Here is a 15187-nt window from a genome sequence, read left to right on the forward strand (position 1 = left end):
CAACCCTGATTCCGAAAACTCTGCACTGGAATGCATACAGCCATAAGAAATCACTGAGCCAGGGCATATGTGTTAAAACAAATGGCTACATAGCGTAGGCACATCAATTCAAAGACTGTATTTTACCGTTGCAAATGTTATATTCATTTATTATAAATAAATCTTATAAATAAATCACACCTGCCTTTAAAATATATAGAAAAGTTCTACATTCAAGAGTTTTCAGCAGATAATCTCATTGTGTTAGATTACATGTCAGCTGCCCACTACAGTGTGTGTGAGAGGACTCAGTTCGCTACAGCCTGATTCGTAAAATACTCGGGCCCTTTTTTTTACGAGTGCATCCAAAAGAGAAGGTTTTTAAAGGGGGGAGGGATCATTTGCTATCGTTTTATTTAGTTTGCAAAGTTCAGATATCTGCACCGCTGGCTGGCTTGGTGCTTTGCTGCTAGTTCTACTGCGCGTTGTCGATGGAGATGGGGAGGGATTCTGCAAAGCTTTCTTTGAGCTCGTCGACTTCCCTCAAAGAGTCGCTCGTTTCAAAGTCAGCATCGCAAGTGGTTGAGCTGAGCGCCGGCGGCAACGTGCACGAGGTTTCTGCAGTTTCATCGGTGACCACAAAGGAGGAAGGATCCAGCCCCACGCTCACTGGTTCGCTCAGATTTGGGGAAAAGCCAGTCTTGCCCTCCACCTCAGAGTCATCGCTGCGTACAGGAGATACAGAGGGATCGTTTCCATTTAAATCCACCGCTTTTAGCAGCACCTCGCATTTTGCTGGCTTGTTTTGTCTTTGCGCTTTGCTGCGATGTTGGCGGTGCTCAGCTGGCTCAGGCCTGCGCAGACCAAACATGTCCAAGCCTCCCGCCGGCTTTTCCTCCTTGCTGCAGCCCAAGTCTACTTTCAGAATCTCCAGCAGGTGGCGCATTTTGGTCTAAGATTTCAAGGAGGAAATAATACGAGAGTTCGGAAAAACAATTTTAGATTTATTTATTTTTAAATATATATATATATATATATATGGTACAATGGTTTTGTTTTTAACTATCAGAAAGATAATCAAATAGGTCATTTTCAACCCAGGCTTTTCTAGGTAATTGAAACTGAAATATATATATTTTAAAAACCTGCTTATTCCGTGTTCTAATGCATTCGCTTCAAAGTGCGATTATCATCTTCCAAAGCATCTACTCTATTCCAAACTTTAAAATTGTAAGCGTAATGCTGGTGGTCAACAAAAGAATTCCAAAGACTCTCTCAAATCTAAAAAAATGTAGTATAAACACTGACAACTGGGAAACACTGGCCTGCAAGCGCTCCAGTTGGAGAACAGCCTTTACCACAGGTGTCATGGGCTTTGAAGACTCAGGACAAAAGGGAGAAATGTGCTAAGAGGAAGGCATGTTTGGCAAACCCTCACCGTGATCATCAACTCCCTGGAAACCTATGTCTCCACTGTGGAAGGATGTGTGGATCCAGAATTGGCCTCCACAGGCACTTACAGACTCACTGTTAAAACCGTGTTTATGGAAGATAATCTTACTCGGCTACGAGTGATCGCCAAAGGAAGAAGAAGATAACGCATCCAAGAATCCAGTTCAGTACAAATTCTTAAATGGGTCTATATAACATGTATATGAAATAAGGAACAAACAGATTCACAGAGCCAAGTGCTTAAATCAGTCAGTAGCTGTCTATGCATTTAATGCAAAGCCAAAAACTATGGTTTAGTTAGTAAGTCATGCTTGTTCACAAATGCTCCATGTGCGCCTGCTTTGCTCAAGTGGGTAAATAAACTACAAACCTAACCTGTTTGTTTTGGCGTAATAACCTACAATTGCCATCCAGCCTTAAGCCACGGTTTGTTGCTGACTTAGCAATAAAGGTTTGTTAGGGCAAAATAATCTCAGGCTGGGTCGTCGTGCTCTTTGTGGTTTGTTTGCCTGGTCATTCCCAGGGAAGAGCAAAGTGGGTGTACAGGATAACAACAGCATTTGCGTTAATCTTATGTGGCCTTATCAAATGGCCTTGTATACACAGGACATACCTCATCCAGGTGGTTCTTATTTTGTTCTATGTGACGCTCAAATAACCTTTCCAGTGCCCTTTTTTAAAAAAGAAGAAACATTTTGCAATGAAGGTGCTGTTCATTTTCCAGAAGGAAACCATTTTAAAAAATTGCTAAAGGTGTCTAAACACCAACATTTACAAGTGTTTTCTAGAAAGAAGCAAAAGAAGAAGCAGCAGCTAAGATTCTCTTATTTATTCTTTGCCAGGAATATTTCTCAATAAAATAAAACGCTATTAAGTAAAAGTTTAAAAAGTTATTAACAAAGTCAATAATTGACTCGGTCACTTGCACCGGCAGAACTTGCACTTCTACAAGTGCCCTGCAGTTTCTATACTGCATTCATCAGGAGTCAGGCCTCAGGGTGGCAGAAAATGTCCTTTGGAACTCCCTGCCTATTGACATTAGGCATGTGCCATGTATTCTTTCTGACACCTGCTTAAAGTGCTTCTGTTTTGGGGGCAGGTCATTCAGATACACGACTCCTTACATGCTTAATTGCCCTTAACTGCTTTTAGATGTTTTTAACACCCTTTGAATGTTTGAATAAGTTTTTGTGTTTTTTTAACTGCATTTTTATTGCAGATATGTTTACTGCCCAGGGCTCCTTTTGAAGGAAGGACAGGATATAAATGGCTAAAAAGAGAGAGGAAAGGGTCATGTCCAATTATTCCCCTTTGCTAATACAACACTCTTTGATCCAGTGGAGGCTTAAATGACTGAAAAGCAGGGGGCAAGCAATTATTGGTGATCCCTGGTTCCTTCTGCAGCCCAGAGAGCTGCAGGATCCGTGGGATGAGCATTGGCAGTTTGCTGGATCCTTCTTATAGAACTGTTTTTGGTTTCCTCTTGTCTGTCAGACGCCTGACCAGGCCTCTTCACTTCAGCTCCCAATCACTTATATAATGCTTTTCACAGCATCGCTGAAAAACTTTTTATATTTTTTTCAAAAAAAATAAAATAACCTCAAATATATCCAAACCTGTTGGAAAACAATCCGAGCTTAAGAATCTCATCTGTTATGTCCTGGATGAAATTTAAATACAGAAGTTCTTCTTCTCTGCAGAGGAAAAAAGAAAGCCGATATGTATCTCTCTCTGAAGCAGTAGATCATATAGATGCAAATATAGCTATCGATAAATTTAGGCTGGAGATCATTAGAAGCAAAGGATGTCCAACACATGCAGGTCCTGCCTGCTCACTATGTAAAAATTATGCTCAAACCTCCCTATAAACCCTGCAAGGAATCAGATATCCAAACAGCTGTATCAGACAAATCAAAGAGCAGGAGAGATCAGGCAAATCAGTTTTCCCTTTATCTCTTTGCTGGTTGGCTGCAGCCATTTCAGAAAGAAATGGGGGGTGAGGGGGGGAGAGAGAGAGAGAAAGAGAGAGAGAGAACAGATTAGAAATGTTCCCATGGGAATCAATGGAAATTGTGGAATTGTTATATTTGCCTAACAAATTACCTGCGGGTAGTTTCAAAATGCAGCCATATAAAGCTATCAAGGTTGAAATGAGTAATTTGAACCTGATAAACTGCTGGGGTTAGATGGGTAATACTCAACAAAGTTTTAGGGAATGAAATTAATGAACATGACTAAATTGGGCCCGTTAATTTCAATAGGTCTGCTCTACACCAGTTGAATACCACTCTCTGCTTCCATAATGAGCTGCAATCCTAACCCACTTTACCTGGGAGTAGCTCTCATTTAATTCAACAGGCCTTGTCAGACATGAGTAGAAGTGTGCTGTAAATGGGTTAGATTAATGAACTTATTGAATGACAAAAGATGCACCAATTAATTGGGCAGCAGATTTTTTAAAGAAGTTCTTTAATAAAAGTACTAAACTGTAAAAATAAAAATAAAAAAACACCCTAAAGATGGCAAGCTGTATTGTAAAAGAGGCGTTCTTTTTTTCCCCTCACGCAAGAGGGAACGCCTATTCTGAGATGGTGCCTATTCTAAGACACACTCTCATCACCTAAAAACAAGGAATGTTCTTTTTATTTTATTTGCTTTCACATTTGAATTCTTTTTATGGCTTCAGAACATTCCCCCCATACACAAATGTGAATCAATTAATCAACAAAAATGTGTATGATTAATTGGGCCAGATTTCTGTTATCAGGCATCTGCCTTCGTTCTTAACCCGGCCTCCTAACAGATTAGATCACAACAGGAGCCACTCTTCTAAACCTTCTATACTTAGGAGTTAACAGATTAACCTACTAGCAAATGGGAATGCTTTACCTTCTGCAATTCCCCACACATCAGAAGCAGGTAACCTCAAGGCTGTTCTCTCCCTTGTTCCCACTCAGTCTTCTCTTATAATGTTATTATATCTCCTCCCCCCCCCTTTAACAAACGTGTTTAATAAAACAAGACAAAACATTTCAAGTCACAGGAATGTAATTTAATTGCTCAGATGTCTAAATAGTAAGCAAACAGATGCAAACGAACGTCGGGGAGACGCAAACACTTAATAGAAGTAATCAACCATCAGTATGCAAATCTGTTGATAGGGGCTGCTGAATTTCCTTCCATAAACAGAAATGGCATCTGTAAAGGAGTTGTTGCCTGAGTGAAGGGTGCTGAGCATCGTGAACACCTTGAATGGCTTTGGCACAGGCTCCTTTGCACCCGCCGTAAATCATATAGAGGTTGGAGAGTTTCCAGCTACTTGGCGTTCTGATCAGACCCCACGTTGATGCTTATAATACTACATTCCTGCAGTGCCTTCCAAGGAATACTAGAACGCCTTTCAATATTGTGTCTTGCAGCCCAGATGTCTTTGAAAGACAGAAAGAGAATGCAAACGGCCTCCCCGAAATCAGTAGCAAAGCTGGGATAGGGGAGACTTCTTAACACCATTTCCCTGGCTCGGCCCAAAGCTTTGTTTGGGCAGGGAAAGAATCAGACAGTTTTTCCATCTTGGGTTCCCAGATTCAGCTGGACTACAAATCCCATTATCCCTAGCCCAATGAGCATGGGATGATGGGAGTTGTAGTCCGACATCTGGGGACCCTAGGTTGGAGAAAGCTGCTTTATCCTGTGGTAGCATGCCTTTCTTTATGGTGAAGGAGTGGGCATACCATCGCATCTCCACCATGAAGCAGATGATGCTGTGTGAGCTGGGTGATCCACACCAATGCCTAATTATGCTGTGATGCTCGTTGTTCTTATTTCTCAAAGAAAGGGAGGTGTGTGAGCCTGTGTTTAAAGTACACAATTCTCTCATGCAACAAAGTGCTGGCACACAGAGCTGCATGTTCACTCCCACTCCTTTCCCCTCATGTGTACAGAGCTTAGATTCAAGTGTCTGAGTATTTTCCCCACCAACTCGCAAGGCATCTCACTGTTAGGATTTTACGTAACCGATGCTGGCTAGTGTGATTAGTATAAATCACATGAGATGTCTGAGAAGAGCGTGGGAACGGAAGACTGTCTTATCTCTTCCGTCTGAGAGTGTTATTGGACTATACTTTCGCTTTTGCTGTATGCTTTCTGTTTTCTGCCAGAGTTTGGAGAACACAGACGGGATTATGGATTCTCTGTATATACTGTGAATAAAACGTAGTTTAGATCTACGGATGTCTCTATCTTCTTGCTGAAGACTTGTGTGCACTTTTCATAAGAGAAGTGTCGCAGATGGGCACTCTGGAGTGAAGGGACATTCCATTCCAGAGACGTGTCTACCAGGAGACGCTCGGAGGTACTGGGGGTCTGCCGTCCCCCCAGGAGCATTTTCCACAAAGAGGATGGTTTGACGATCCAGTGCCCTCTGCTACTCTGGAGTAACGACAGCGAGTCTTCATTCCGGGGGTGCCTATAGTGTCGAGGCTGCGTTCCTGCCGGAGAAGAGTGAAGTTGGCTGTGTGCTGTCGGACTGTGTGAGTACCCTTTGATTTATGAGGGCAATAAACCTCGGAGAGATAAGCAAGCCTTAATTGCCACTCCCGAGCTTGCTGGAGACTGTTTGCTGCTGTAGAAGTTGTTGTGGGACCTTTTGGCTGCAAGTAAAAGGCCAAAATGGATTCCAAGCAAGGAGTCGGATTGCGCTCGTGTCCGCCATTATCGGACGACAATTATGCTGCGTGGTCACAGAAAATGGAGGCCGTTCTTGTAAGGCAGCGGCTGTTCCATGTGATTAAAGACCCCATCCCACTGCAGCCGGATAGAGTATGGCATGACCAGAACATGCAGGCGAAAGCACTGATCACCCTGTCTGTGTCTGATGATCAGTTGATTCATATCCGGGATTTAGCCACCGCACAAGAGATGTGGCAGGCTTTACGAGATGTTCATCTCAAAGCAGGGAGTGCTTTCTTGCTTTTCCAACGGCTTTTTAATTTGAAGTTGAAAGCTGGAGATTGCCTCCAAAAGCATCTCACGCAGTTGAAGTATCTGCGCGGTCAGCTGATGCTGAGGAACTTTGATCTTTCAGAACCTGTTTTCTGTCTCCTGATTATCCACAGCCTAGATGGGAGGTACGGGACTGTTGTGTCACAGCTTGTAGCTCTGCCAGTTGCAGACCTCACCGTGACGAGGATTTGTTCTATGCTGCTGTCAGAGGCTGATAGACAAGCTGCATTTGTGGCAAGTGAGGGGGAGAATGGAGCTTTGAAATCCCCCCCTCTGGTTGCTCAAAGGGAGGAGGGAGCGGTTGCTCTTAAGGCCATACGGTGTTACAAGTGCGGGGCCATCGGGCACCTTCAACGCAATTGCAGGAAGGGCCAAAAGCCCAAAGGAGCGACAAGGAGCTCTGGAATGGGAGGGGCCGGTGGCAGAGAGCGTGCTAAGCCCCGTCCTACACAAGCACTTGCTTTTGGTTACACCACAATGCTTTTGTAGTGGACGCAGGAACCACAATCCAAATGTCTGGGCAGAAAGGTTTGTTCACCTTCAAGGAGTTGTGGAATACTGTCCAGCAAGTGGACGGTCAATCTTTGAGAGCTACAGGGATTGGAACTGTGTATCTGGAGAGCATCCAAACCACGATTAACAATGTCCGTTATGTTCCAGGACTGTCTTATAATTTGTTGAGTGTCTCAACTTACTGAACAAGGTTTTAGTGTTTCTTTCAACAGGGAGAGAGGCGTGATCACCAGAGATGGAAGAGATCTGCTGTATGCCTACGAAGAAGATGGATTTTATTTACTTTCTTTTGACAGTAATGACTGTAAGAAATGTGATGGTGCATTTTGTGTTACAGGTACAAAGCCAAAAGGCAAGAAGCCTGGTAAGGTAGTAACGAGAGCTTTCTAGTGAGTGTATGCTGATCTGATTGGTCCTCTATCACCTTCTAGAGGCAAAGCCAAGTATTACCTCATTATGGTTGATTGTTTTTCTCAGTATTCATGGATCTATATGCTAGAAAAACAACGTCAGGCTTTAACAAAGTTCAGAGAATTTTGTGATAGGGTGCAATTTGTTCATGATGCGAAAATTGAATTTCTTTTCACTGGTGAAAAGCAGGTTTTTGTTTCACAGGAATTAGAACATTTCCTAGGTGAACAAGATTGCCATCCAGGAGTCTTCACGGAACAATGATGTGTGTGTGAAGGTGAACGTAGAGTTACAAAAGGGCATGAAAGCACAACTGCTAAGTGCAGGTTTGCCACAAGAGTTTTGGGCTCAATTGCTGAATGTTTTTGTTTATACACGGAATAGAAAATATTCCAAAGATGTAAAAGGTACGCCCTATGAGAAACTGTTCCAGAGAGAACCTTTTGTCAAATACCTTAGAGTTTTTGGGTCTGACATATGGGTGGAGACACCGCAGAGTATGCGAGATACACATGACAATTTTATGGGTTATGCGAAAGGACAATACAGAATTTTATTGCCTGACACTGATACAGTGATTCTCACTAGGTAAGTAGAACACACTGCTAGAAAGGAGAAAGATATTCTCCACAGTTACCCCATTTTTGCCACTTCAGATGTAGCGTTTGACATTGATATTGATAGTGGCAGTTAAGCACCACTCAGAGTTCTGATACAGGTGACACAGTTATTGCTAGAAGTACACGTATACTGTCCAGACCATCATTAGAGTCTGAACTGGAAGAAGAGAAAACACTGTTCACTGTAGGTCGCAGTTCTCCCAAAAAGGAGGTGGTCAGTATCAGTGCCTGATACGCAGATAGAGAGAGCTACGAAGGGTAAACCACCCAATACACGTAGGAATTTGCCAACACAGCTGTTGCAAATATAGCTGTGGCTTGCATTCCAGACCAGGTTACAGAACCTGAGATCTTGAACAGAGTACAGGGTTTGTCCTCAAAGGGCAAGAAACCATGCCTGAAGGTTGCAAGAGTCAACACTGTTTCCTCAGACCAAGGAAAAACAAGAGCTCTAATCCCATGGAAGAATGGTAATCAGAGGTGTGAACTGGTCAGTCCAATTGCAGGGAGTTCCAAAGGTGGAACTGGTACAACAGATGTATACTATGGGTATGACAACTGTTTAAGTCACTTAATGCTGCCCTTGCTTACGCAGCATCGATTACCTAAAATCGGGGTGGATGTTAGGATTTTACGTAACCGATGTTGGTTAGTGTGATTAGTATAAATCACATGAGATGTCTGAGAAGAGTGTGGGAACGGAAGAATATCTTATCTCTTCCGTCTGAGAGTGTTATTGGACTATACTTTCACTATTGCTGTATGCTTTCTGTTTTCTGCCAGAGTTTGGAGAACACAGACGGGATTATGAATTCTCTGTATATACTGTGAATAAAACGTAGTTTAGATCTGCGGATGTCTCTATCTTCTTGCTGTGTGATGCCAGAAGACTTGTGTGCACTTTTCATAAGAGAAGTGTCACAGATGGGCACTGTGGACATGCCATTCCAGAGATGTGCCTACCGGGAGATGCTCGGAGGTACTGGGGTCTGCCATCCCCCCAGGAGCGTTTTCCACACTTATTTGTGTTTTTCTCACTGTGTGTGATGCATCTTTGCTCCTAAAAAGCACGGGAGGGAATAAGGAGGACAGGGTTTCTTTTAATTTTTATTCATAGCAGTGGTAAAGGTAAAGGTGAAGGGACCCCTGACCATAAGGTCCAGTTGTGGCCAACTCTGGGGTTGCGGCGCTCATCTCGCTTTATTGGCCAAGGGAGCCGGCATACAGCTTCTGGGTCATGTGGCCAGCATGACTAAGCTGCTTCTGGTGAACCAGAGCAGCGCACAGAAATGCCGTTTACCTTCCTGCCAGAGTGGTACCTATTTATCTACGTGCTTTCGAACTGCTAGGTTGGCAGGAGCAGGGACCGAGCAACGGGAGCTCACCCCATCGCAGGGATTCGAACCGCTGACCTTCTGATCAGCAAGTCCTAGGCTCTGTGGTTTAACCCACAGCACCACCCGCGTCCCATAGCAGTGGTAGACACTGTTTAAACCAATCAGCCAGATAAGGAAGCATCATGTTACAATTGGTTCTCTCCTGACACTATGTGCCTCGCTTAGGCATCAAAGGTGGAGGGCAGAAGAGGAGAAAAAGGAAAGAAAGAGTGCCTGGAACAAAGGAATGATTTGCCAATGAGAGGTTTTTGCCCCCATTGGGCTGATGGGATCTGGAGTCCAACTGCAGCTGGCAGGCCACAGACTCCTCTTCCCTGGCATAAAGTGACCAGCTCAGAAGGTGCTCCCTCATTATTGGTTCAGCTTTGTTATTAACAATTCTGAACGTTCAGAATTTTCGCAATGCTGAAATGAAAACGGCACTTACTCAGCTTGGATTCTTTTCATCGTTGGGGACTGCGCAGAAGACGGTGACGTCACCCTGAGCCACAAGCGGGTGGGAGAGAGGGCAGCAGAAGTCAGACACTGAAGGCAACGCACTACCACAAAGCCGTCATGCATTTATGCTCATATATACCTCAATGAACAGACTAAATGTGGAGGGGGAGGCTCCTATTGTCAGAGGGTGGGCTGAATACCATGTGTTTAGTCTACATGTGGCGAGGAACATGTGTAAAGGGTTTTTGTCTAGCTGTTATTGCTTTACTAAATAATCCTGGGTATTTATGGCTTGGGAAGAATGCAGAGAATTTTGTTAGTGATTCCTAGCCCTCCTAACGTAACTACATTTCCCAGGATTCCTTGTGAAGAGGGGTATCACCATTAACCTGGTTTCAAAATGTAACATACACGTGGTGAAAATAAGGTTAAGCAATATTCTAGAGACTGGCTTCATTCTCTTGCATTCATCAAATTCTGGCAACTCTTTCTGAAATGACCTTCACATAAAACCTTCTTTTAAGGAAGATGCCCAGGGATCTCTTATAAGCCTAGGAATGCCACTTCTGATGGGCCTCAAGTACGTGACCTGCATGCTATTTAGACTGAAATTTTTTTAGCATGAGGAATTTATCCAATGAATGGCCCCGTTGGTGTGTTCTACATACTAATGCCTTCGTGATCACAACAAAAGGTAGTTTGAAAAATCACTTCTGACAATGCTGCTTTTCAGCTCAAGAAAAGTACATTGACTTTTATAAGCTTCTGAATTTGCAATATCTCGTTTCCTAAAGGGAAATGCTCCTTAAGTAGGTCTTTGATTCAGTGATTTTACAGCATGCCTATCATAGAGCTCTCATGTTGCCGAATATGCCACCCACTAAATCTATTTTATTTCAGTGCTTTTGTCCTCGATGCAGACGGAGAGCGCACAGAATGCACAAATACCTGCTGCACCTTTTTATTTGGGGGGCCTCTGTGCCTCAGCACAGGTGAGTCATCAAGAATATGAGTAGGCTTGAGTTTGGCTATAAACTCAAGAGGTTTATCTGGAAAATCAAAACAAAACACAATTGAGCTGTATCTAATGAAGCCGTCTTCCATTTGTGGAAAAGAACTTCCCTTCTCAGTCAAAAATCAGTCATGCAGGCTCCTCCAACCTTCTGGAGTAGATTTGGGGGAATGTGGGGGCCGGGAATTATGCTTGCATTAGCAGGGCAACTTTGTTGACTGGTTTGTATTCAATGTTACTCATACAGAAGCAGATCCATTAAAATGGATGGACACAACTAACTTATGTCCATCAATTCCAAAGGGTCTACACTTGAGTAGAACTTAGCTGGATACAGCCCAATGAGTGGTATCCAACTAAACTGTCACATCAGTGCATGAATTTGTCTTTCCCTTCTCTCCTTCCACGTGTGCCCTGCACCCTCTATACATTTGCTTTGGAGAGTTGGGGGAACCCCTAGAACAGATTGGGGGGGGGGGAAGCTGCATTGCACAAGTGTGAATCTTTGTGCAGCTCAGTTTTGTGGGGTGTATGTTTGTGTGTCGGGGAGGGGCAGGACAAAAAGGCATCTCAGCTATGGTAAAAGCCAGTGAAAAGAACTGCAACTTTCTTTGAAGAAGGAATTTGGAGTTTTTAAATGGTATATCTGATGTCGCGGCCATATTGGTGCTGGAGCATAAGAACAGGACAAAATTTGCCTCAAAGCCCTCAAGAGGCAGAGGTCAGGTGTTTCCTCACTAGGCCCTTAACCCTGACTCTGTCTGGTGATACGAGAATCACATCCTGAGAGGGGACGTTAGTCTAGCAGCCACATGACACAGCTACTTCACATGCTCCCTTTTTAATACAGTGGTACCTCAGATTACATACGCTTCAGGTTACAGAATCCGCTAACCCAGAAATAGTGCTTCAGGTTAAGAACTTTGCTTCAGGATGAGAACAGAAATCGTGCTCTGGCGGCGCAGCAGCAGCAGGAGGCCCCATTAGCTAAAGTGGTGCTTCAGGTTAAGAACAGTTTCAGGTTAAGAACCTCCAGAACGAATTAAGTACTTAACCTGAGGTACCACTGTATGACTAAATAAAGATTATTTGACACACAAGCCCCATTTAAATTTCTTCATATGTATTAATATTCATAGCTCTTCCACTCCCACCCCTTTGCCTGGTCTTGTTTGTTATTATACTTTTTATTAAACATGAAGGCATCAAGTATTTGGGCCACACCCAAATGAACTTGAACCTCCTTTCCATCTTTTGTTACCAACAACTTGCCCGAAATATTTCCTGGTGTACCACCCTGGGCCCAGAGTTACTTCCAATAACCATTTTGTTTTATCACATTCTCTCCATTTATTGGTAGAGAGAGAGAGAGATGCTCTTGCTGTTAACAAAATTGCCCCTTCCTTTCAAACATGCTTTCCCTCTTACTAGTTTTGCTGCTGAAATTTTGTTTGAAGGAATATGTAAATATGTCTGCTAAGAAAGCATATATAATAGCGTTAATCTCAAAAAAGGCGCCTTTTCTGGATTTCACAGACATGGTCATAAGCCCAGCATCAGCAGAACGGCATGAATATTGAGTATGAATATTGCCACCCCCAAAAGCATGTACCTTGGTGAGGAGAACTGGGGGAAAGACTTCATTTCATCAGCCTTATCATCTGCAGTGTCTTCCACCTACAACCCAGAGAAAGAATCTGCGTTATTGGTGCAAAAGAAATGAAAAGTGAGAGGAAGGAACTGTAGTCTGTTAACATGTGGAACCGAACCTGTCCCCTCCTCAACATGCATGTGCTCTGCCACCATACCAGGAACAACGCAATGCACCTGGACTTTTCAGGTATGGGAAAGGGCCATACCTCAGCAGCAGAACATTTGCAAGCAGAAGCTCCAGGTTCAATCTGTGGCATTTCCAGGAAGAGCTAGCGAAGGACTCCCGTCTGAAACCACAGAGAGCTGCTGCCAGGCAGTGTACACAATAGTGAGCTGAATGACTCAGACAGCTTATTATGAGAACATGAGGCCTGACAGTGTTTCATATTTTAGTTGAGATTCCTCAACTAGTCCAGGGGCTTGGACCAAGATAACTCTCAGCATCCCTTCCAACTGTACAATTCTATGATTCTATGCAGTTGTGCAGCAACCTATTCCTTTTCAACCCCCCAGGACCACAAGCTACTCTCACAAAATATGATGGCCATCTGCAAACATCTCAAGGGCTGTCATCATCATCTTCATCATCATCATTTATTATTTATACCCTGCCCATCTAGCTAGGTTTCCTCAGCCACTCTGGGCAGCTCCCAACAGAACATTAAAAACACAAACAAACATTAGAAACTTCCCTAAACAGGGCTGCCTTCAGATGCCTTCTAAAAGTCAGGTGGTTGTTTATTTCCTTGACATCTACTGTGAGGGCGTTCCACAGGGCAGGCGCCACTACCAAGAAGGCCCTCTGCAGTGAGGGAACCGCCAGAAGGCTCTTGGAGCTGGGCGATGGAGGTGGAGACGTTCCTTCAGGTATATTGGGCCGAGGCCATTTAGGGCTTTAAAAGTCAGCACCAACACTTTGAATTGTGCTTGTAAACAGCTCCATGGAAGATGGAGCAAGCTTGTTTTCTCCTGCTCCAGAGGGTAGGACCTGACCCAATAGATCCAAGTTAAATGAAAGCAGATTCTGATTAAACATCAGGCAGTCAGAGCTGTTTGGCAGTGGGACAGACTCTCTGAGAAGGTGGGGGGCTTTCCTTCCAGTACATTTTAAAGCAGAGGCTGAATGGCCACCTGTCATGGATGCTTGACACCAAGGGTCTAAATAGTGATCCATTTAAACGTTATTACCACTTGGAAGGTTAAGATGTAAATATATCACTTGAATTACCTCCTTTATCATCTTCTGAAAGTCAGCCATATTACTTTTTTCTGACCCTTCAGACGCCACTTGAAAACTGCAAAATGTAATATGATATATTAGGCAGATCTTGAAGTTACCTTTAAACAGTACACTGGTTTTTTCTTCTTCTGTATGTCAGAACATCCAACTTTCAACAAACAAACAAAAACCTAATGGAAATTGTAATGCTTTTAGATACCTGGGACAATCTCAGCTATGCTCTTGCTTGAGTGATGAAGGCACTGATGGGTGAAAAGTGCAAATCTATCTGCTTAGTTATCACTGCATTTTAGTATTGAAGGCAATTGCAACATAGATGAGGAAGCCAGATGATATTAATAGCTACCGTTGCTCAGCTAGGGCACATCCTCAGTCCTATGAATAACAAGCTACACAATAGATATTCATGGTCCTGACAGCATTCAGCAATCCCTCAGAACGGGAAGATTTGACAATATTAGATTGGGAGAACGTGTGCTTTGGCGAAGAGGGTGTTCACCATGTATCACACATATTTCTCAATAATAGGATATATTTCCTACAACACTGTTCCTGCTTATCTTCCATTATTTTGGGGGGAAATTAAAGAATGAAAATTACATGGAGGATATGCAGTAGCAGTGCTTAGTGAATTTATTGATTGAAACAACTCCATGAATGTATATAACACCTCACCGCAGAAGAAAACACATGCATACTAAATAATTTGATCATTGTCCAATATACTTATCGTACCCACAATGCCAAATCTAAGAAAGGGATTGAGGATCGAAACTTCAGTTTTTTTACCTTGCTTATATCAGTGTAAATCCAAGGGAATTGTTGTGGTTTCAATCAATGACATTAGGTTTGTATACCAATGTAAGTCACAGTGGCTCTCAAGTTAGGATGTTGGCCTTGAATCTTTAGAGAATTGAGTTCAACTGTTAAGTCACAAAGTGACCTTGGGCAGGTCACAGTATCCTAGTTTTAGTCTAACCAACTTATCTGTTGACATGATCAGACACTGCATACGGGAACCTCTCTTTTCTCTTTTCAACTCTGGAACAGAGGACACCATTTGCTAATGCAATAATAATAATAATAATAATAATAATAATAATAATAATAATAATAATAATTTAAACCACAGCCACTCTGAGCAGCTTCGAACACATATAAAAGTATAAAAAACAAACATTAAAAACTTCCTGATACAGAGCTGCCTTCAGATGTCTTCTAAAACTTGTGTAGTTCATATATCGCAATGTGAATACATTTCAATATTCACAGCTTTGGAACATTAAGTTTCTGTAATTATGTATTAATATTGAATTCCATGGCTTAGAGCCAGACTAACTTCCTGTTTGCTTCTGAGTTCAATTCATAGCTTAACATGGAAGCCCTAAATAGGTTGGAACATGAGTATTTGAAGCAGCATCTCTCCTGGCATCAGCCTGCCTTTTGTCTAAGCATCAGTGGATGAAAAGTG

General features: G+C 42.9%; 1 protein-coding gene across 9 annotated transcripts in view; it reads right to left on the minus strand.

The window, feature by feature from the left end:
- Positions 1-376: 376 nt before the first annotated feature.
- Positions 377-15187, minus strand: part of SPATA7 (spermatogenesis associated 7) — a 54789-nt gene continuing 39978 nt past the window's right edge. For 8 of the 9 annotated variants that reach the window (XM_081912131.1, XM_081912130.1, XM_081912134.1 and 5 more), the window contains 6 exons: positions 13705-13771; positions 12436-12500; positions 9801-9854; positions 3048-3125; positions 2045-2102; positions 377-931 (listed from right to left, as the gene is read on the minus strand). In XM_081912131.1, coding sequence (XP_081768257.1) covers positions 455-931; positions 2045-2102; positions 3048-3125; positions 9801-9854; positions 12436-12500; positions 13705-13771 — 799 coding nt within the window. In that variant the 3' untranslated portion in view covers positions 377-454. The remainder of the gene's footprint in view (positions 932-2044; positions 2103-3047; positions 3126-9800; positions 9855-12435; positions 12501-13704; positions 13772-15187) is intronic. The other variant, XM_081912133.1, reaches the window with a different exon arrangement.

This window comes from Podarcis melisellensis (assembly GCF_964234715.1).
Source record: "Podarcis melisellensis genome assembly, chromosome: 1".
Classification (NCBI taxonomy): Eukaryota; Metazoa; Chordata; class Lepidosauria; order Squamata; family Lacertidae; genus Podarcis; species Podarcis melisellensis.